General features: G+C 40.3%; 1 protein-coding gene across 1 annotated transcript in view; it reads right to left on the reverse strand.

Moving 5' to 3' along the window:
* Positions 1-214: 214 nt before the first annotated feature.
* The window catches only part of BLK (BLK proto-oncogene, Src family tyrosine kinase), a 37,823-nt gene continuing 14,436 nt past the window's right edge, over positions 215-23,601 (reverse strand). The window contains exons 8-12 of the mRNA XM_007476245.2: positions 22,383-22,562; positions 20,545-20,621; positions 10,432-10,582; positions 4,341-4,472; positions 215-1,587 (exon numbers count right to left, since the gene is read on the reverse strand). Of these exons, the coding sequence (XP_007476307.1) occupies positions 1,385-1,587; positions 4,341-4,472; positions 10,432-10,582; positions 20,545-20,621; positions 22,383-22,562 (743 nt within the window). The 3' untranslated portion in view covers positions 215-1,384. The remainder of the gene's footprint in view (positions 1,588-4,340; positions 4,473-10,431; positions 10,583-20,544; positions 20,622-22,382; positions 22,563-23,601) is intronic.

A 23,601-nucleotide genomic window follows, 5' to 3' on the forward strand; every position in this document is an offset into this window, starting at 1 on the left:
AGCTAAGAATGCCTAGACTAGACCATCTCCGAGGTCCCTTCCAGCTCTGACATTTTGTATTTTTAGCCTGAGAGATCTGTTCATGATTCAAAGACCATAAAACATGAAGGAGTCTCCACTAAAGATTCTTGAGGTGAGACTGCCATCTGGCGTTCTCTTTGAGTTGCTGAAAGTAATGTGAAAGGTGTGAACAATGATAAATGGAAGCAACCTTAAAGGGAGTATTCATTCATTTATTTATCTAGCATTCAATCAATAAGCATTAATAAAGTGCTTACTATTTGTCAGGCACTCTGCTACGTACAACAAATAATTAAATATATCCTATATATTCAGTGTATGTTGATGGTTGAGATAAAAAGATAAAGGATGGTCCCTAATCTCAAGGAATTTGAGAAATAATCCACTTCAAGCACTCATGGGGGACAGAAGAAGCATAAGACATCAAGACTGGCTACTTCCTTTTTTTAGTAAAGGAAACAGGCTCAGAAAAGTAAAATGACTTCCCTCCAATCCCCTAAGCAGTAAAGAGCAAGAGCTCAGGACTTCGTGAATGCCTCTTAGTCACTGGCCCTTCCACCGAAATGCCATGATGCCTTTGGGTTTCCAATTATGGAAAACAAGCCAATTCACAAGATTCAAATCTTTTCTTTTCTCAGATATTACAGACTATAAAAAGGTAACATATATTATATTTCCCACCAAAAGATCATATTACACATATGAAGATATGGCATTTGTTGGATAAAACATTTCAAAATTCTCGAGTCATGCCAGACTATGGGGTCCTCATCTGAAAACCAAGAGAATCTCCATTCTGCCTGGGTTTTTTCAAAGACAACAGAGACAGCTAATTCTGCTTTTCAGTTCTGGAATTCTCAGATGGCTTGGGATTGGTCCCTCATCAATGATGACTTTCTAATCATTGATTCAGGCTCAGTAACTACCATTTAGATTATCATCTCCTTTTACTTACCTACTACCCTGTTGGGCAAAGTTATTTATCTGAGGAACAATTTTTTCTCTATAAATGTCTTTTATCCCAGTCCCTCTATCCTGTTGGTCAAGAGGATAATGGATAGAGTGCTGGATCTAGAGTCAGAAAGATTCATCTTTTTGAATTTGTCTGTCCTCAGACACTTACTAGCTGAATGACCCTGGGCAAGCCACTTAACTCTGCTTACTTCAGTTTCCTCATCTGTAATAATGAGCTGGAGAAGGAAATGAAAAACCACTCCAGGATCTCTGCTAAGGTACCAAATGGGGTCTTGAAGAACAGGCATGAAAAATTACTGAACAACAAAAGAAATGCTTGGGACTCAATTGAGGAACCTCTTTGGCTCTGCTAAAAGGCTAGAATTGAGGTCGAGGGCAGTGCCATCTTCTAGGGCTGCAGTTCATACTGTTGCTCTGTGGCTATGTAGAAGTCCTCCAGTACAGACTGTAAGTATTCAAAGGTGGGCCGCTCCTCTGGCCGGTTGCGCCAACACTTGCTGATGATGCTGTAGAGCTCCGCTGGGCACATTTCAGGGCAAGGCATTCGATAGCCTCGTTCTAGATTCCGAATGACCTCTGGGTTGGTCATGCCTTTGGGGATAGGATTCAGGATGGTGGCGGAGAAGTTATGGAAAGAGAGAAAAGCCCAAATGAGTTTATGCTGAAAGTCATACAACTACTAAGTCAGAGTCACAGCAGACTTAGATCAGAAACTAGAACCTAGATCTTTGATTTCTAATCCAGTCTTCTTTCCAACTCACTCCCTTCTCTTCCTAGCATGCAATTCAACACCTGACTACATACTCTCTTATACAAGTCATTACTTATTTCAGATATGTTTCTCATATCCCCAACAAAAATATTTGCCTTTAGAAGGCAAGAGTCATATTTTATTTTCTTCCAAATCTTTTCCCATATCTTACTTGCTGAATTTAGGATAGTGTCAAAGAAAACTACTAAGCCACTGAAAAGCATCCTGAAGAAGAGGACAAATTTCTTTGTTGGGATGGGGCACTAAGATCAGGTGGTCCCCTCTGTTTAAAACCAATAAGCAAAGGTTCATAGCAATCCTAAATCTAGAACTGGAAGGGACTTCAGGGTGCATCGAATTCAAGCCCCTCATTTCCCAAATGAAGGAAGTGAGTCTAGAGAAGTCGAATGATTTGTCCAAGGTCACATAGGTTGCAAATGGTGGACTTGAGGATTAAATTCAGGTCTGCATTTCTGTATTGGAACTAAGAGTACCAAGAACAAACAAACAAAAACAACTAAATCTGCTCCTTTGTCTTTTGCTATTCCTTTCATCTGACTCTTCTGAACAAGATTTGAGTTAACTTCTTTTTTTTTTAATCCTTACCTTACATCTTAGAATCAACACTGTCTATTGACATCTTAGAATCAACACTGTGTATTGATTCCAAGATAGAAAAGAGCAGTAAGGGCGAGGCAATGGGGGTTAAGTGACTTGCCCAGGGTCACACAGCTACAAAGTGACTGAGGCCATGTTTGAACCCAGGTCCTCCCATCTTTGGATCTGGCACTCCATCCACTGAGCCACCTAACTGCCCCTAAATCAACTCTTCGTTGCTGGAATCTACTCTTCTATCAAGTTCCAGGCAAAAGCCTTAAAATGCAGTTCAGAGCCAATGGGTTTTGAGGGTGATGACAAATTGCCATCTAGTGGCTAAAATATCAACTGCAGGTTTTAAAAATGGATTGCAAGAGTTTTTTTTTTAAACCCTTACCTTCCACCTTAGGATCGATACTGTGTGCTGGTTCCAAGGCAGAAAGAAATGTGGTAAGGGCTAGGCAATAGGGGTTAAGTGACTTGCCCAGGGTCACACAGTAAGGAAGTATCTGAGGCTAGATTTGAACCCAGGACCTCTCATCTCTGGACCTGGCTCTCAATCCACTGAGCCACCCAGCTGCCCCCATCAGCATGTTTTTTCAATAGTCCTGGAATAAGGTGATCCAGTCTTGGACCCCAGGGTATGAAGATGGGGGCATATTTGAGAGATGTCAGAAAGGTGAAATTGAGTGGTCTTAACAACAGATTAGATATGAGTGTGTGTGTGTGTGTGTGTTGGGGAGGGGGTGACATAGTAAAGAATTGAGAATGATACCTAGCTGGGAGGATGGTACCTCCTCAGCTGTAATAGGAAGTTAGGAAAGGGAGAAATTTTAGAGAGGGGAAATAATGAGTTTTGTTTTAGACATGTTGAATTTCAGATGTCTATTAGATGTTCTGTTGGAGATGAGAGACTGGGGGACTGCACAGAGAGTACTGATCGATAGGTAGATTCAAGAATCATCAGCATAAAGATCATAATAGAATCTATGAGAGGGAATAGCCAAGTGGCTCAGAAGATAGAGAGCCAGCCCCAAAGATAGGAGGTCCTGGGTTTAAATCTAACCTCAAGACACTTCCTAACTGAGTGACCCTGGGCAAGTCTCTTAACCCCCATTGCCTAGCCTTTATTGCTCTTCTGCCTTAGATGAAAGGTAAGGTAAAAAAAATCCATGGGAGCTGATGAGATGACCGAGTGAAGTCATTTAGAGGAAGAAAAGAGGCTCTCAGAACAACTCTGTTGTTAGTGGACATGAACTGGATGAGGCTCCATGGAAAGGAGTGGTTAGATATAAAGCAGAAGAATCAGGAAAAAGTAAGGACCAAACAAAAGGGGATGGTCAAGAATGGGAGTTGGGAAAAGGCCATTTTTGTCAATTAAGAGATTGCTGGAAACTTTAGAGAGGGAACGATGGGGTCAAAAGACAGATCTTAGGAGGTTAAGAAGAGAGTTAAAAAAAAAAAGAGAGAGTTAAAGAAGTGGAGCCACCTATGGTAGATGGCATTCTCAAGGAGCTTCAAGAAGAAAAGTTGAATGATGGTGGGGAGAGAAGGATTAAGTTTGATTGGGACTTTGGGGAAGGAGGGTTAAGAATCAGATTGGGGGATGGGAAATAGAGTTTGGACAATAACCTATAGGAGTTTGGAATCACTGAGTGTGTAGGGTAAAAGGTTGTAAATGTAAAGGGTTTCCTGTCTTGCTAAGGATGAGATTAGCCTTATCCTATCTTGGATCTTCATCAAATGACAAGGGAGATCCAGTTGGTCTTTATCATATTTCTAATCCTGACCCTGATTTGACCCTGTTGGCCACATTAGGGATTTTTCAATTAAGACACAGTTGGATTTCTCCTTCAAAATATTTATCTGGGGAGATTAAGAAAGGAAGATATGCTAGCTGTCTGAACTTTCTAGAGAGTGAAACTCTAGCCAGGAGACATGGGAGCCTGTGCCATCCTATGCTGTTGGCCTGAGCTGTAGGATTTGACTTTAGTACCTGGGTAAGGAATCCGCCCATAGGTAACAATTTCCATCAGGAGAATTCCGAAGGACCAAACATCAGATTTGATGGAGAACACGCCAAAATTAATGGCTTCTGGGGCTGTCCACTTGATGGGGAACTTGGCACCTGTGAGAGAAAAAAAGCACATACAAGCTCTATGAAGCAAAATATCAAACAGTTTCAACCTGTTTATTCTTTTCTATCTTCTTCCAGAAGAGCAGCTCACATTCTTGAAAGTGGTCAGTAGCCAGGGCCACTGAACAGAGGGTTATAGAATTATAGTTTTAGAGCTGAAATGGAATGCCATATAGAGGATTTTATATCTGATCCTGGAAGTGACAAGGGAAGGATGACATGGTCTGACCTGGACTTTGAGATGATTAATTTGATGACTTGAGTGGGAAAAGGTCTGGTGTAGGAATTGACAAGAGGAGACCAACCAGAAGATTACTGAAATAGTCTAGGACCTCAAAGGTATAAAGGACAAATTTGGAACTAATTGGATATGGAGCATGGGGTGACCATGAGAGTGTAAGGAGACAAGCTTGATATCTAGGTTGTGAGGCAGGATGACTGGAAGAATGTGGTGTCCTGGACGGTAAAAGTTTGAGATATCTATGAAATTCCAATGGGCAGCTGGAGATGTGAGTGGGAATTAGGAAAAAGATGAAGGCTAGTTAAGTAGATTTGGGAATCATCAGGATAGAGATAATTGAATTCAAAGCCTAGAAGGGGAAGAGAAGAGGTCCAAGAACAGACATCAGAGACATCCATGATTAGTAGGAATGAACTGAATGAAGATCTAGTAAAGAAGACTGAAAAGTGGCCAGATAAGTAGGAAGAGAACTATGAGAGAAGAATAAATGAAAACCCAAGAGAGAAGAGAATATCAAGGAGAAGACAATGCCAAAAGCTTCAAAGGATGTGGATTGAGAAAAGATCATTAGTTTTGATTGATTAAGAGACCTTTGGTAACTTTGGAAAGAGCAGCTTCAGTTGAATGAAGAGATTAGAAACCAGACTACAGGGTTAAGAAAAGAATGAAATGAAAGGAAGGGAGAGAAGATGCATAATAAGTGACTGTGAAAAGTAATACAAGTCAGTGATACTAGAGCTGGGTGGCACAGTAGATAGAATGCAGGACCTGGGCTCAAGAAAACCTGAGTTCAAATTCAGTTATACAAACTTCCTGGATGTGAGACCCTGGGTAAATCCATGGTCTGTCTCAGTTTCCACATTTAAAAAATGAAAATAATAACCCTCTAGAGTTGTCATGAGGAACAGCTGAGATGAAATAAGGAAATAATATTTGAATGAAATAATATTTGTAAAGCACTTAACAGTGCCTGGCTGATAGGAGGCACTTCATACATGCTCATTTTCTTTTTTTTTCTTTAGAGCACTCAGTTTCCAGCCCTGCAAAGGCAATATTGGAAATTGGATTTGAACATCGAAGTACTGTATACAATTGTCATTGAACTTGCATCTGGCATTGGGAAACTGTTAGTGCTACTAAGACAAAATCTTGCTGTGTTCATGAAAATTTTACATGTTCATTTTGGACCTAGGAATCAAGAAAGGACCAGGAATGACCCCACAGGCTTTATACCATGTCTGTTGGTGTTCAGTCAAGGACTACCTACCAATTGAAGTGTTTTGGAGTCTCTGAAGATGGAGAGATTGTGGACATTGATAACCAATACTTCTCTTGACCAAGAGAAAAACTAAAAGAAGTTTACTACATAGCTACAACTTCAGTTTAGGAAAGTACTTACAGAAACAAATAATAATATGATGCCTAAATTATTTGTCTAGACCTCAAATAAGGAGAAAGACTTTAGCTAAGAAATATTGATCTTCATGAACTATGTTAGCAGATTGATGCCATATTCCATGTAGCAACCAGTTTCACTAGCTGTGACTTTTTAAATGGGTGGATATAAAGATGGGGAGAAGCTCATCTCACAGTCTGATTATCTTTCATCAGAAACTTGTCTAAATTAAATTTGTAATTCTCAAAAAATATAAACATTATGTATACATAAAAATGAAAAACACGAGCAAAAGACAAACAGCCTATTGGAGTTCTTGGCACAAAATGACCTTAAATAAAATGCTTGGAAATGGGGGGAAAGGTTACATATGACTTACTTGTGGTGCCTACCCCTTTACAGAATATCCTCAGAGACTTGTGGGAAACAATTCATCAAAACCTCTTATTGTTTATTAAGCCCTTAGTTGGATTTCTTGATGAACAGTTGTCTCCTCAGAATCTAAACAAAAGAGATGGTCTAGCATTTGGGTAAAGATTGTCTGAGCCAGAAAATGACTCAAGTGAAGAAGACAGTCTGCTGTTATAGTATATAACAGTATAAGTATATAGTATATAGTTATAGCAGCATAAGGAAGGGAGAGACCTAGAACTGGAGCTAGTGCCATTCCTGCCTAGAACTTTAGAAACTCTAAAACCTGGGGTAAAAAGAGGTTCCACACAATGCGGTAGCCCTACAACTGGGACACCCCATCCCCTGGCCTCATATAGGATAGAAGATCATAGTTCTGAAGAACACTATGATTAAGCCCTACTGACAACTATTTAGTTACAGTGGGAGAGAGGTCAGCAGGTTCAACTGAAGAGCAGACTAACCTATTATGTTAGAGGGGATCTGGAGAAGTGCTTACAAATCTAGCCAAATGGCAGAACTAATGTAAGATGTGCCTTCTGTGTAATTACATATGTTTGTTGTTGCACTTGGTAATTACTGTATGTTTGTATACCAGAGATACATTTGCCTGTTAGCCACACATAATTTTACTGTAATTTTGGTTCTATTGGCATATAATATAAACTGTTGTCTATATATGATGTTATTACTGCTGTTATTATTGTATTGTTTTGTTTTGCTGATTACATATTTTTTTCTTTCATGGACATGCATGACCCACATGTAATTTAGAGCCGAAATTACTGAAGAGCTATAAAGAATTTGGGAATGTTGACAGATATACCCAATGATTTGAAAAATGGATGGTTGGCTTGCTAGGGACAGCATATCTAAGGGAAAAGTGGTAGTCCTTAAAAGTCCAAGACCAAGGCAGCTAGCTAGGGGGCTCATTGGAGAGAGAGTCCTGGTCTAGAGATGACAGGAGGTTCTGGTTTCAGATCTGACCTCAGACACTTCCTAGCAATGTGACCCTTGGAAAGCCACGTTGCCTAGTCCTGACTGATCTTCTGCCTTGGAACAATACTTAGTGTCAATTCTAGGACAGAATGGAGGGAGAAAGGGAAGGGAAGGGAAGGGAAGAAGGGAAGGGAAGGGAAGGGAAGGGAAGGGAAGGGAAGGGAAGGGAAGGGAAGGGAAGGGAAGGGAAGGGAAGGGAAGGGAAGGGAAGGAAAAAGGGAAGGGAAGGGAAGGGAAGGGAAGGGAAGGGAAGGGAAGGGAAGGGAAGGGAAGGGAAGGGAAGGGAAGGGAAGGGAAGGGAAGGGAAAAGGGAAGGGAAGGGAAGGGAAAAGGGAAGGGAAGGGAAGGGAAGGGAAAAGGGAAGGGAAGGGGGAAGGGAAGGGAAGGGAAGGGAAGGGAAGGGAAGGGAAAAGGGAAGGGAAGGGAAGGGAAGGGAAGGGAAGGGAAGGGAAGGGAAGGAAAGGGAAGGGAAGGGAAGGGAAGGGAAGGGAAGGGAAGGGAAGGGAAGGGAAGGGAAGGGAAGGGAAAGGATGGGATACAGGACCTAATTATAGAAGACATTCTGATAGTAGTAATAAACTATTTGTATAAATGTGGCCATGACAGGTAATCCCTTTATAAGGTAAGGAAAAGTCCTTTAAGTGAACTACAAAGGGAAAAATATAACAGGAAGAGTAATGATTTGACTATGATTCCCTGGGTGACTTTTAAAGGTTAGTTAAAGGGTGGGGCAGCTGTGTGGCTCAGTGGATTTAGATTCAGACCCAGAGATGGGAGGTCCTGGGTTCAAATTTGACCTCAGACATTTCCTAGCTCTGTGACCCTGGGAAAGTCACTTAACCCCCATTGCCTGGCCTTTACCACTCTTCTGCCTTGTGTAAACCTTAAAATTTCTTAGACTTATAAATGTTGGAAATTTCACCATTGGGAAATTTCATACTTGAAAAATTTCCTATTGATAGTGGGAACACCATTGGAATGTGAACCCCATTGGCAAGGGAGGTTCCTCCTCCTCCCTTCTTAAGATTACTTTAGGACAGAAACCTTTTGCTGAACAATGGAAAGGGCTTTGACCTATGCTTAAGCATAGAACAGGAGTTTCTTTGAGTCATGATTGATTTTAGAATTGATACAATAGAGATACTTGGAATGACAGAACCAGGTCTTGGAAATTACAATCTCCACCCTACTCAGTCCTAACAGGATTTAGGAAGGCCTGCAGCATAGATCAAAATTTAATTATTCCAATCTCTACCCTACTCAGGGTAACAGGATTTAGGAAGGGCTGTAGCAAAGGATCAAGATTTAATTATTTGAGAATATGACCTTCAACAGACATGTGCAAAGCCACAGACCTCTGGGCGGTCCTGGGTTAAGCTAGAGCCACCATTGTCACAGGGAAGACATGGACAGTGATTGGTAGATGTGAGAACTGAGGGGAGGGAACTTGGATGGTTTGCTTAAAGAGAGAAGGGTCTGAGGACTGAGGGGTGGTTGGTTGGAGAGTTTTGGCTCTGAGTGGTTGGAGAGGTGCTCTGAGAAGCTTGCTCTGAAGGAAGCTGGAGGTGGAGGCCCCTGAGACTGTTTCTCCATTTTGGTCACGTGAGTAATAGGGACTGATCTCCTTTCTTTGCCCCAGCTATCTAAGGGCTTGGGCCTTTTGGCCCAGCCTAAACAGAAGGGGGGTATTTAAGCCCTATTCCTTTCTCTCCCCTTTCTCTCTCTATCCCTAATACCTTTCTTCATCCTGTTTGTAATTAAACTCCATAAAAGGTTGACTGCTGACTTGAGTTTTCATTTAGGAATTACATAGCTGAATTCCTTGGCGACCTTAAATTAATATAAATCAGTCTTTTAAAGTGATTTCCTTGTCACACTTGGAACCAATACATAGTATTGATTCTAAGATGGAATCGAAGGGTTTAAGAAAAAAAATCAGTTAAGGGGTCAGCGAGGTGGCTCAGTGGATAGAGAGCCAGATCTAGAGATGGGAGAGCCTAGCCACAGACACTTTCTATCCCTATAATCTGGGGCAAATCACTTGCCCCCCATTGCCTAGCCCTTTCTGCTCTTCTGTCTGGAAACCCACACATAGTATTGATTCTAAGATGGAAGGTAATGGCCTTTTTTTAAAAAGTCATCAGTCAGTCCAGGCCAAAATTAGGTTCAGAGGGATGAGGACAAGACTTGTAGACAACCCACAGAGTTGGATAAGGGGAAACCAGCTAGTATACAGAAGCCAAGTGAGAAGCAGCTGCTGCAAAGAAAGGGGCCAGAACTCTGAGACCGCGTGTTGGGTGTGAGGAGTGTTAGAACAGTTGCTTGGTTGCTAATGAGTTTGACTTTGTAAAAAAAATATGTTTGTTTTGTCTTTATAAATAGTATTCATGGTAGCCCTTCGTTAGTCTGGCCATCCTTATTGGGAATGTTGAGAGGAGGCAATTGAGGAAGGAGAGGGACCAAACACTGAGATGGTTTTCCAGAGTGTTGTTCCTGGCTAGAAGCATTTTGTTTTATTTTGCTTTCAGATCTAATTCTCTTAAAAGCTTATTGATTGATTGACTGATTGAGAATTACAGCTTTCCAAGGCAGCAGAGTATTTGCACTAGGAAGTCCATCTAAGCAATGAGTTGGTAGTAGGGTGAGAGTAGGGCAAATTAGGTATGGTTGAATGAGCCTCCTCACCACCCACCCTATCACTGCTGGCTGTATACCAGAAGGAGGCCAGGGCAGAGTTCTGGATGTGTCCTTTGTCTTCTGACTTAGAGTTCTGTCATTCAGTGCCCATGAGAAATGAAAGTGGCTATGCATAGGGAAGGGGCAGGAGGCAAAGGCAATTTAAAGTTATCCACGTCTTGGTTATGCTCACCTTCCTTGTACCTTGAGATATTAGTTCAACTCACCTTCATGGGCTGTATATTCACTGTCTACAATTCTTGCCAAGCCAAAGTCAGCAATCTTGCAGCCCAGACTCTCAGACACCAGGACATTGGCTGCTCTCAAGTCTCGATGGATTGAATTTCTTTGCTCGATGTAGGCCATCCCTTCAGCAATCTAAGAGGACAGGAGAGGACAGTTGTTAGCTCTAGGCCTCTCCCTCTGCCACATCCATCAGTGGCTCAGAGCTTCTAGTGCATGTCTGAGTCTCACCCTCAAGGGAAACTGGCAGCAATTTTCCATCTGTAGTCCTCTCCAGCTCTCTCTGTATCTCTGTATCTCTGTTTTTCTCTCTGTTTTTGTCTGTTTTTGATTGTCTCTATTGGTCCTCTTTCTGTCTGTGTGTGTGTTTCCTCTCTCTCTCTCTCTCTCTCTCTCTCTCTCTCTCTCTCTCTCTCTCTCTCTCTCTCTCCTCTGTCTGTGTCTGTGTCTCTTCTCTCTGTGTCTCTCTCTGTCTTTGTTTCTCTGTCTGTGTGTGTATCTCTCTCCTCTCTCCTCTGTGTCTCTCTCTCTGTGCCTGTGTCTTTGTTTCTCTCTCTGTTTTTCTGTTTCTAATTGTCTGTCTCTGTTTATTCCCAACACTCTCTCTGTCTCTTTCCTTCTTTCTCTCTCTGTCTTTCTGTCTCTATCTCTCTGTCTCTGTCTCTCTCTTTCTCTCTTCTGTGTGTCTGTGTGTGTGTGTGTGTGTGTGTGTGTGTTTCTCTCTCTATTTTTCTATCTGTTTCTGATTTTCTGTTTCTACTGGTCCTTCTCTTTCTGTCTCTGTTTATTCCTGTCTCTCTCTGTGTCTGTCTGTCTCTATTGATTCTTCTCTTTCTGTCTCTATTCCTGTCTAACACTCTCTCTTCCTCTCCATCTCTCTCTCCTTCTCCCTCTCCATCTCTCTCTTCCTCTCCCTCTCCCCCCTCTCTGTCTCTCCCTCTCTCTCTCCACATGTTTTTCTTATGGCTCAAGAAACTTCCTGGCACAAAATAATTCCTCAAGTTCAGCAACAAGGATGACCAGGTTTTTTGTAAAGCTCTCAGACATGGAGGGAGAACTCTTTTTGGATCCTACTATCTCATTAAGAAAAATTTCATCTTAGAATCAAAACTGTACTAGTTTCAAGGCAGAAGAGTAGTAATAGGGGTTAAGTGACTTTCCCAGGCTCAGATAATCCAGGACCTCCCCTCTTTAGGCCTGCCTCTCCTGAGTCACCTAGCTGTCCCCCTCCATTACATCATTTTAATAAATGGTTAACATTTTATAGCTCTTTAAGATTCATAGCATACTTTTGCATTTTTTAAAAATTTGGTCCCTTCAATAACCCTATGAAGTTAGGACTGTTCTCTTTACAGATGTGGATGGAAACTGTGTCATTATATGATTTCCCTAAAGGTCAGTATCTGAAGCAGGATTGAAACCCAAGTCTGCCTAAGTCTCACACTCTTACCACTATTTTATGCCACCTCTGGAGTAACCTCTCTGCTCTGCTGAGTGCCTTATGGGAATTAAACTTTACCAGCCAAATTTCATGGAATGGTTTGCTGAAGAGCTGAATATCCAGATTTTTACAATAGTTTGATATATGACTCACCCTCCATAGGCCTATAGAAAATTTGATGATGGGGAGGAAAAAAAGAATGGAATATAAACAACACCTTACTTAAAAATACTCAATTTAGGAATGACTTCATAAACAACTTCCAGAATACCATTTAGAATCTCACCATTTTTCTATCCATTTAGACTTACCACCTAGATATCATCCTTGACTCCCCACTATCTCTCACCCCACACATCCAATCTGTTGCTGAGTCTTGTCAGTTTTTACCTTCGTAGCATCTCTTGTGAGCATCTTCTTCTCTCCTCTTACCTGTCACCACCCTGGTACAGGACACATCATCTCTCTCCCCACTCTGGTGATCCTTCACTCATTGGTCAGATAGTCTTCAAATAGTCAGGTAGATATGATTTTTTAAACTCCCCCATAGCTATTTATGACCACCTGGCCCCTTCTTAACTTTCTGGTCTCCTTATACCTTCCTCTTCCCTATGTTCCACTTGTCTTGTGACTCAATTCTGGAGCTAGCTCACTTCCCTTTCTATTCTATTATGGGTCTAGTCCAATTTCTGTCTTGTGAAAAAAACAACTCTATTCAGATGTGGGAATTGAGGGAAAATCTTATTGCATTCTTTGAACCTAGCCTTGCATGACTGGGAAGCTGTACTGCCTCTACCTGCTGCTTAGAGGTTCTTAATAAAAAAAAAAAACCCCAAACCCTTGCCTTCTGTCTTAGAATCAATATGAAGTATGAGTTCCTAAGCACAAGAGTAGTTAGGGCTAAGCAATTGGGGTTAAGTGTCTTGTCTAGGGTGACACAGTTAGGAAATGTCTGAGGCTACATTTGAATCTAAGACCTCCTTTCTCCAGGCCTGGCTTTCTATCCACTGAGTTGCCTAGCTGCCCCTGCTTAAAGACCCTTAACAAGGACCTAAATTATGCTGGCCAGAAACCCAGTCAGATCCAAAGATTAATCTAAGTTTTCTCACAATTATACGTCTCAAGCAACTCATATATCTTATTTGGAAACTGACCTTGAGCTGGTTAATCAGTTTTTGTTTTGATGTTTCTTTGATTGAATATATAAACTTGAGGGGAGTGGGACACCTCTTTTTTTTTTTGGATTTCAAGGAATTGCACCTATTCACCTTCCCTCTCCCAACTTGGAAAGTCGTAAATCTTTCCTCCAATTAGAAAACATGTTACCTAATTTTTTTGTATCCTAATTATTTTATTTTAATTAATTATTTTATTTGATTTGATTGTTTTTCATGCATAAAAATCTATCCCCCCTGTATTTGGGGTCCAGTGGCAAAGCTGAAGAACCCTGGCATAAATTTATTAGGCAATTGGCATGCATTGCTTAATAAACCACTGTGCTCAGAAGCTTAAATCTTTGTTTCCTCAGACATTTCATCAAACCCATCATACTTGGCTTCCTTGAAGTACTAGTTAAAAACTTACCTTCTAAATGAAAAAGCCTTTCCTGATCTCTCTTTGTGCTAGTGCTGTCTGTCTTTTGATTTTATCTAATTTATCCTGTATGTACATTTGAACATAATTGTTTGCATGTTGTCTCTTCAATCAGATTTTGAACTCCTTGAGATGAAGGATTGTCTTTTTTTTCTTTTCTTGTATTTCCCTTAGTATAGTAAAGAGGAAAATGGGAAGTAGAAACATCAAGTGCTTTTTCAAGAATTTGGGCAGTAAAAGAGAAAAGTAAAAGAGTAGCTGAAGGGAATAGACAAGGACTTTTTCTCACAACTGGGAAGATTTGACCATATTTTTAGGCAAAAAGAAAAAAAAACAGTGAATGAGAGGTTAAAAATATATGGGAGAGAGGGGATGGCTGCTGGATGGGACAGGAATGATGCACAAAGGTGGAGGAGTTAGCTTTGACTAGGGAGAGAAACATTTCTCCTCCAATCTTGGCTCTGAGACAGAAGAAAGACAAAGATAAAGCATTCATGTGGAGCGAAGAGGTGATGAAGTTAAAGCCATTTCTTTCTCATATTTCATCTCCTCTTCTCTTATGCTGCTCAAATTCTTGAAAAAGCATTTGATTTTTCTACTTCCCATTTGTCTCAACTACCCAGTTTATTCTTCAGTCTCCTGCAATCTCATTTTACCACAGGATATCTTCCCAGTGTCTGAGGTCTTCCTGACCCTCTAACTTCTTGTCTTGGGTATGTTTTGAGTATGTTTTTATTCTGACCACTGGAAGAGTTATTGTTCACTGACTACCTATTTTTATAGAAAAATTATGTTTAGATCGTCAGATAAATGACTTAGGAACTTTGCTAAGCTCTAGAAAGTTTTATCTAAACAGAGTTATTTATATTTTTCCAAAGAGTATCGACAAAATTTTGGCCTCATAGAATAGAGAATAAACATGATAAAGAGACAAGGAAATATGGGTGTGAAATACTGTGAATGTCATTCATAAATTTGTTATTGGTAGGGACATATTTTTATAATTATATGTATTTTTATTTTATAATGATTATTCTATTAAAAGAAAGGTCTTATCCTATTTTTAAAAGGGCTTAAGTGCCTAGAACAGTGCCTGGCATATAGTAGGAATAAATTAAAAACTAAAAAAGATATGGCCATTTCAATAATGGTCCTGATAAATAAATATTATTTTAAATTTTTTATAATGTGAACACAATTGAGAATTAAGGCTATTTTCCTGCAGGAAAACAAAAATGGAATTAATTATAAAATGATGATTATATACTTATTTAAAATCATAATACATTATTAATTGATAAATAATAATGCATAGAATGCAGATTTATGTACTTTGATAAACAAGCAAAATAACAGTGTTTCTCTATGTACATCTCTTTAGAACTTAATGTTTCCATCTCTTTCCTTCTTCTTTCATGCTTTTCTCTAAATATGTTCTCTGGGGCTTTCAGAGGAGGAAGAGGAAGAATGAAAGGAAAAGAATGGAGTAGAGAAAGAATGAGAGACAGAGAGGGAGAGAGGAAGAGAAGGAAAGAGAGAAACAAAAAGGCAGGAAAAGAGTGAAAGAGAAAGGAAGAAGGAAAGGGAAAGAAAGAGAGGGAAAAGAAGAGAAAGCAAAGAAAGTGAGAAGGAAAAAACCTTGAGAAAGAGGGATAAAGAGGAGGGGAGAGAGAGGGGAAAGGATAGAGGAAGGGAAGAAGAGAGAAAGGAAAAAGAGTACATGGTAAAGATGAGACTTTCTTAGAAGGGAAAGGAAAAGAGGAAAACCAGAATGGCACTGTTTCTGTTCCCCCACCTAACTTCTAAAACTGGGACTACAAAATCTGCTTGTTATTGCCTTTACATCCTTTAACCAAGGAGTACAAGTATGGTCTGGAAGAACTCAAGCCATCTGGAGCATGGCCATAGGGAAAGAAAGCATTGCCATATTGAGAAATTCCTGTATCGCCTAATCATTTAGCATAGTAATTAGTGAGGTGGACTTGAAGACATAGTGTCAAGTCGTGCTTCTCAAACCACCTGACTGTGTAATCCTTGGCAAAGTCTTGATCTTTCAGTGTTCTAGACTACTTTCCTTATAGGATCAAGAAGATGATGCCAGAGGTCCTGGCTGCATTGCTAGAGGCAATATCTTCCTCTGAAAGTTTCCCACACCAATGAAATCAGAGATACTGCTCCTGTCCCCTAATTTTCCTATCCAGGTGTTGGCTTAGTTATTTCTGAAGAATTCAGGTCTCAAAATTTTAGTTCTCAAGAGGATAAATCCTTGATTAGACTACACAAACTGTGGCTATGGTACTTAAGTTCTCCTAGAGCCATGATGATAGGCATGGGATAAGTGCCCCAGCATGCTGGAGGGGGCTGTCCTGTTCCCCTCTCCACTGCAACCAAGGACATTTTTTGCAAGTCTTGCCCCTCTGTCCAGAAGCCCAATCCAAGCACTTCCTCCTTCCACTCTCTGGAATAATGCAGGGGGCTCACAGGTGGCTTGAAAGGCAGTTTGGGCACATGATCTCTAAAAGGTTCATCAGTGCTGTCCTAGAGCATTTTATGATAGGAGATAGACTATCAGGATTTTTTTTAATGATTCTATGTGCCCTATTAGTGTATAAATTCCTTGAGGATAGAAATTATTTTTTGTCATTTCTCTCCCTTGACCCTGAGCATAGTAGGTTTTGATCATAGTAGGTCTTGCCAATTAATATTTGTTGTGTTGATTTGGCTCATATCTTGAGGATAGAGCTTTAGGAAAAGGCTAAATTTGGTGAGTGGGATGATCCACAGAATCAAGAAAGGAAAATTTTTGATGAGTAATCACAGAAATATAAAGAGAGTATAATTTCATAAAAATGAGTGGAAAAGAGTTTCAAAAAGATGAAGGTCAAATACTATGGAAAGGTTGAAAAGGATGGGGACAGTGGAAAAACCTATTGATGATTCTGATTCTCTATAACCTGACAATTAAGTGGTGACCTTTGTGATAGTGGTGGTCTGGTTCAAATGTCACATAGCAAAGGGTTGAAGAATAAATGGGCTGTAGAGACATCAAGTACAGGCTCTTTTATCAAAGAATGTCAGAGCTTAAACACATCTTGGAGATAATTTAGTCCAGCTCCCTTGTCTTACTGATAAGGAAATTGAGGTCCAGAGAGAGAAAGTAAGTTTTTTTTTTTAACACCACACAAGTGCCTAAAAGTCTCTCAATTGTGTCCCTGCTCTGACATTTTCTTTTAATCCAGTGTTCAAAGCTGCATTATATGGCATTTGGAATCCTTTTCAACTCACAGAATTTTAGATTTTCTATTTTATGTACAAAATTACTGATTCGAGAAATTGAGGGAAGCAAGACGTCACTACCAAAACTGTTTCATCAATAAGCCAGAATTAGAATCAGTGGTCATAACACTGGTACACATTACCTCCATTCAATTAACTTGTTGGAGCATTTTTTTTTTGCAATTTGTTTCCTTTTCTAATCTTTTGGTTCATTCATTCAGCAACTATGTTAGACTACCACATGTTTTGAACCCCGCCCCCCCAACTCGATCTTGATATGTTTTGAGCATGAGTGCATTTTCATTCTTGTTGCTTCTATGGTGCCCCCACAATTTTCCAGTGTATGGTTCAGACAGGCTTATAACCAATGTAATTTGACCCTAGCATTAATTTTCGGAAATTAGTTTATCAGCTTGAACACTACTGAGTTCTGTGCTCACTTCAGTGGAAAAAAAGAGAAGACATGACATCAGTTCCTGTCCTGATACTAATAACAGATAAGATTCCATGCCATGAAAGTAGGGGTAGGGGTAATGTGGTGAGGTGGGGGGAGGGGAGGCAAAATGAAAGGGAGGTGGTGTCCCTTCCAAAAATGGATGTATTTGTGTTTTTGTGCATATCACAGACTGACCACAGACCAAACACCCACACTTCATGGCTTTCAAGTGTGCTTTCCTACCAGTCACAGGGAGGAGATTTGGTCTATCAAGTTTTCATTGTGTCCCCATCTAATAGCCCCATTGAAAGAAGTTTTGCTCTCTTAATCTGACTCTCTCCCCCTCTCTGAGATGGGTAAATTCATTTTTTAAACCCTTACCTTCTGCCTTAGTATCAATTCTAAGACAGAAGAGCAGCAAAAGTAGTAGGTAGTGGGAGTTAAGTGACTTGCTCAGTGTCACGTAGTTAGGAAGTGGCTGAGGCCAGATTTGAACCTAGGATCTCCTGTCTCCAGGTCTGGCACTCTATTCACTGAACTACCTACCTGACCCTGAGATGAGCAAATTCTGAATAAAAAAGAACATCAATTTCTGCCTCTCTTAGCTTTGGTATTGCAATGCTTAGGGCAAAGTAGGCTTGACCTCCTCACATTATATAGAGATAGTTAAAGTTAGATTATTATCTGACTGACTATGGAGTCTTGAGCATATTCATGAGTGTTAAAATTCATTTCTGATCTAATATTTTGAGGGTTTGCCCTAACTAACTAACAAGAATCACCTTTGGGATTCTTGGATATTGAATAATTCTTTTTCTTTTTAGAAACTATCATGAAATAGTGACTTAATGGAGAGATTTGGCCTCCAGTACAAAAAGAACCAGGATTGCATTTGATGCATTGATTGCATATATTGGGGAAGTGACACAACCTTTCAGTGCCCCAGGAAGACTGTAAGACTACATATTGCAGAGCAGGGGTTGACCTGTATTGGTAGCAGGAGCTTTTATTTTTTTCCCCTTTTGTTTATTTATTTGTTTGTTTTATTTTTTAAATTTTATCTTAGTCTCTATATGAAGGGGGGAAAGGTCTTTGTAACCATAGCACCTATCTTACGGAAAGATTCATGGAGGATGTGAACTGAGCAAGATATATTACTGTGAAGAACTTCCTGAGGGGCAGCTAGGTGACTTAGTGGATTGAGAAAGGGAGAAAGCCTGGAAAAGGGAGGTCCTGGATTCAAATCTGCTTCAGAAACTTCCTAGCTGAGTGACTCTGGGTAAGTCACCTAACCCCTACTGTTTACCCCTTATCATTCTTCTTCCTTGAAACCAATACACAGTATTGATCCTAAGATGGAAGATAAGGGTTAAGAAAAAGAACTCCCTGGTTGAAAATGCCTAAAGATATCATCAGAAAGATTTGTGACTGGAAAAAAGGTGGGCTGGCCATGTAGGGTGAGGAAGCATGACATGGATAGATTGAATGTTAGAATGGTATCCATGTATGCCCACAGCACATTGAGTGGACCAACCCTCCTGTGGAGGGCTCAGAGGAGTTCAAAAACAAGTCACAATGAATAAGAGGGTTGTAGGTGGGTTATGAGACACTGATGAAGAGAATGACTGTCTTGATTAGATTACAGACTTATTGAAGAAGAATTACCTTATACAGAAGCTATTATACTCTGTTTTCCTAGTGCACAGGTCCAACCATCTCTCTCTTCTGATCAAGAAAATACTATGGCTCCCTGTTACCTTCAGGTTAAAATGCAAATCTCTCCAGTTTGGTATTTAAAGCTTTTCACAATCAGAGTTCAGCTGATTCTTCCAAACCGATTATGCATTATTCAATCGATTAATAAGTACACTAATTGTAATATTACTGTGTGTAATAAGTACACTAAACACTATGTGTCTGGCACCAGTGCTAGAAGCTGGAGACAGACAAAACTGCCATAGTCTCTGACTTCAGGAAGAATATACTCTACTAAGGAGACAACATGTACATAAGTAAACATAAAAATGTATTCTGAGAAAATATAAGGTAATGGGGGAGGACTAGCCATTGGGGGAACAAGAAAGGCTTCATGTAGGAAGAAGTGATACTTGAACTGTTTTAAAGGAAACAAGGGATTCTAAGTGGTGGAAATCCATTCCAGGCACGAGAGACAGCTAGCACAAAGCCATGGGGACAGGAGTGTCCTGCATGAGGAATAGCAAGAAGGCCAAGTTGTCTTGTTTAACTTCAGGCTGCTCTGGCTTGTTTACTGTTTCCTGTATTTGAAATTCCATTTCCCTCTTTTACAGATGCCTGGAATTCTCTCCCTCCTGAATGCTACTTCAGAGAAGCCCCAGACTCCTTAAAAACTCAATTCAAGTGCTACCTCCTATGCAATGCCTTTTTTTGATTTCTTTAGCTGGTACTACCCTGCCTCTTGTCAATTCGCTGTGTACTTATTGTGTCTGTCTTGTTTATTTGCATATAGGTGAACCTGTTGTATCCCCTTAGCAAAATGGAAGCCCTTTGAGGTCAGAAGCTATTCGCTGTTTTGTCTTTGTATCCCTAGCACCTAGCACAGTTCCTGATACATCGTAAACTTTTTTTTTTTTAACCCTTATCTTGTGTCTTGGAATTGATACTAAGTACTGGTTCCAAGGCAGAAGAGAGGTAAGGACTAAGCAATTGGGGTTGAGTGTTTTGTCTAGAATCACACAGGTAGGAATTATCTGATGTCAAATTTGAATCCAGGACCTCCCATTGCTAAGTCTGGTTCTATCCACTAAGCCACCTAGCTGCCTCCAAAGTAGATTGTTAGGAAAGACTTAATGACAGATTCATGGATATACAACAGCATTCTAATACAAGAAAGCAATGCCAGTAGAGCATACTTGTTGAATTATAGAATTCTCTCTAATCCTCAAAATCATTGTTCTAATGCCCCTTCTACTGAGTGGTCCATATTGATTTCAGTGCTAGAACTAACTATGGGTCCTAAGTAAGGGGTCATTTGCCCTTTCTGAAGTCAAGATCAAATGAGAGCATGCATGTTAAAGTATTCTGTGGAGGCAGTTATGTTGCTCAATGGATAGAGAGCCAGGCCTGGAGACAGGAAGACCTGGGTTCAAATCTTGACTCAAATACTTCCTAGCTCTGTGACCCTGAACAAGTCACTTAACCCAAACTGCCTAGCCTTTACCACATCTCTTCACTGGAACTGATACTTGGTATTGATTCTAATACAGAATATAAGGGTAGTTTTTTTTAAAATAAATTTTTCTTTGAATGGTAAAATGCCAAACACATGACAAATGGAATCATTGTTATTGCATTGATTCCTGGATCACACACCTGGGCCATTATGTCAATCAGTCTTGAGAATGGCAGCTTGCAACCTTCTTCTGACTTTAGGAAATCCAATAAGGACCCTAATAAGAAAGAAATTAAAGTATTGTTTCAGAAAAAATTACCTTCTTTGGCAACTTTGCTGAACTAGATTCTCTTAGAGGAAGCTAGCTGTTCCTGGAATAAACCAGCCAAACTAGATCATTCAGGGCAATGAGATAGTATTTTGTTAAGTGATAATCAATGTAGCTTCCCAACATATCTGACATGCCCTGGCGGTATGTTTTATGGCCAAAGAATTGCTTCTTACTCTTAAGATTTGTCTAGAAGCAGTCAGGAAATCAATTTTTAAAAAACTCTTTGTTAGTCCTCTTTCCTTACTCAGGTTCTCCTAACCTAGACCTTCCCTCCCTCCCTTCCTCCCTCCCTCCCTCTCTCCCTCCCTTCCTCCCTCCCTCCTTCCCTTCCTCCCTCCCTCCCTCCTTCCATTCCTCCTTCCTTCCTTCCTTCCTTCCTTCCTTCCTTCCTTCCTTCCTTCCTTCCTTCCTTCCATCCTTCCTTCTTTCCTTTTCTCCCTTACATTTTGTCTTAGAATATATACTAAATCCAATACAGATGAGCAGTAAGAGCTAGGCAATTGGAGTTAAGTGAGTTGCCCAGGGTCACACATCTAGGAAGTACCCAAGGACCCTACCTTTCTAATGGTCTAATGCTTCAGCACAGGGTCCATGGTATGCTGATGTCTCATGAGGTATAGTGGAGAGAAGCATCCCTGGGGCAGGTGTACAATGAAGACAAGAATGTTCCTCTCCCCTCTTCTCTCTGTCCTCCCTACTTCTATATGTTCTATTTCTCTTTCCTCCTCTTCCTCTCTTTATTCTCCTCTTCTCTCACCTATCCCACCTCTCCTTTTCCCGTTCTTTCCAACCTTGCCTCTTCTTTCATCTTTTTTCTCTCCATTTCTCTTCCCTTCTTTCTTCTCTTTCCCCTTCCTTCCTTTCTTATCCTCTTATTTATCCCTTCCTTTCTCACCTCCATCCCTCACTTTCTTTTTTCTTCTCTACTTCCCTCCACTCTTATTTCCTCTTCCATATTTTTCTCCTATTCTCTCCCTTGCCTGATTCTCTCTAGCTTCCTTCTCTGCTCTTTCCTCATTTCCCCCTTCCTTTCCTACCTTTCCATCCCCCTTTTTCTTCTCCTTTTTTCTCCCCTCTTCTTCCTGTGAGGACCAATGGGCTTTAAAGCCCAAGTCTTTTGAGATTCATAGGGAAGGTAGCCTTAATGAATAGCATTTATTCCTTCCCTGCCACCCCTTTTTATCCACCACTGTCTAAATGGAGATTTTGAACCCTAGACTTCATTCCCCAGAAGTCCTTGGTATTTCCCAGAATTCCCTATAATCTCTCCTGAGTCTCCACATTGGCGAGATCACATTATTGGTATTTAACTGGCAGTAACGCTTCCCACGAACTCTTCCTTTGCAATGAGGCAGCAAGTATAGTGGTAAGCTAAGTGCAGGGATTTTAAATGGGCTAATCAGCCATGGGCTGGTGGTTTTTTTTTTTTTTGTATCCTCTTTATTCCTTGATTTCTAATGATCCTTAATAAACCTCATAAAGTATAATTTTTTATTACCACGGAGGCAGAGGACTAACCATTTCTTTCAACTCATGGTTTAGGCTTTGTCTCTTAGAGATCTATGTAGCAAGTACTCAATCAGTATTGAGTGAAGTTCACTGAATCTAAACCCTTTACCAGTCTATAGCTCTTACTTACACCATAGCTATACCACCAGCAGCCCTTTCCCACCCCCAGCCTCGTTCACATGATCTAAGCCCTGTCACCTTTGGCCATGTACTCTGTGACAATATAGATGGGTTCCTGGGTTACCACTGCATAGAGACGGACCAATTTGTCATGCTGGAGGGTTTTCATTAGATTGGCCTCAGCAAGGAAGGCTTCAGGAGACATGCTGCCCTCCTTCAGGGTCTTGATGGCCACCTTTATGTTGTTTTTATAATAACCTACACCAAAGAGAGGATCAAAGATTCCATTAAAAATGCAGATGTTCTGCCTGTTCACTTTGAAGCAATATGATGTAGTGGAGACAATAGATGGATAGGAATCAGAAGACTTGTTTGTTACTCCTAACTGTCACTAATCCTATTTTACATATGAGTAAACTGAGATTCAGAAATTTAATTATTTGAAAGTTTGTTTGTGGAAGAGAGATTAGAATTGCCTCCTTTGGTTTCAGTCAGCAGAACCAGAAGCAACAGATGGAAGTTAAAAAGAAACAAATTTAAACTTGGTCTCAGGAAATACTTCCCAACATATGGAGCTGTCCAAAGGGGGAACAGGCTCTCTCTCTAAGGAAATCTTTAAGCAGAAGATAGAAGGCTTCTGGTTGGGTATGTCGTAGTACAGATCCTTTTTGAGGTATGGATTGTACTAGAGGGTCCCTGAAGTTCCTTCAGATTCTTAAATTCTTTGACTCATTTCAGACACAAAGCCAAGAATCCAGAAGAGTTTTGTTGTCAATCAATAAACCAGCAATAAGTATTTGTTAAGCAAATTTATTTATTCATTACTTTATCCATTTGGGTCAAATCAAAAAGCATTTTAAAAAACCTTAACTTCCAATATTCTATATTGGTTGTAAGGCAGAAGAGTTGTAAGGGCTAGGAGATGGGGGTGAAGTGATTTGCCCAGGGTTACATAGGAAATGTCTGAGACTGTATTTAAATCCAGGGCCTCTCAGGCTCCAAACCTGGCTGTTTATTCCCTGAGCCACCTAGCTAACTCAGCATTTTTTTACATGCTTACTGTATTCTAGGCATTGTGCTTAGTACTGGGAACAAAAATTAAGGCAAAAAAAGACAAAAAGTCCTTAAGGAACTTACATTCTAATGGTGATAGACAATCATTATAAAGGAAGGTAAAAAGGGGGAGAAGGTTCATTAAGTCCTTATTATGGAGCTATTATGTGCAAAGCACTAGGCTTAGGCACTGGAAATACAAAGTCACAAAGGAAATTGTCTCTCTCTTCAAGAACCTATTCAA

The sequence above is a fragment of the Monodelphis domestica genome, chromosome 1 (genome assembly GCF_027887165.1).
Source record: "Monodelphis domestica isolate mMonDom1 chromosome 1, mMonDom1.pri, whole genome shotgun sequence".
NCBI classification, from domain to species: Eukaryota; Metazoa; Chordata; class Mammalia; order Didelphimorphia; family Didelphidae; genus Monodelphis; species Monodelphis domestica.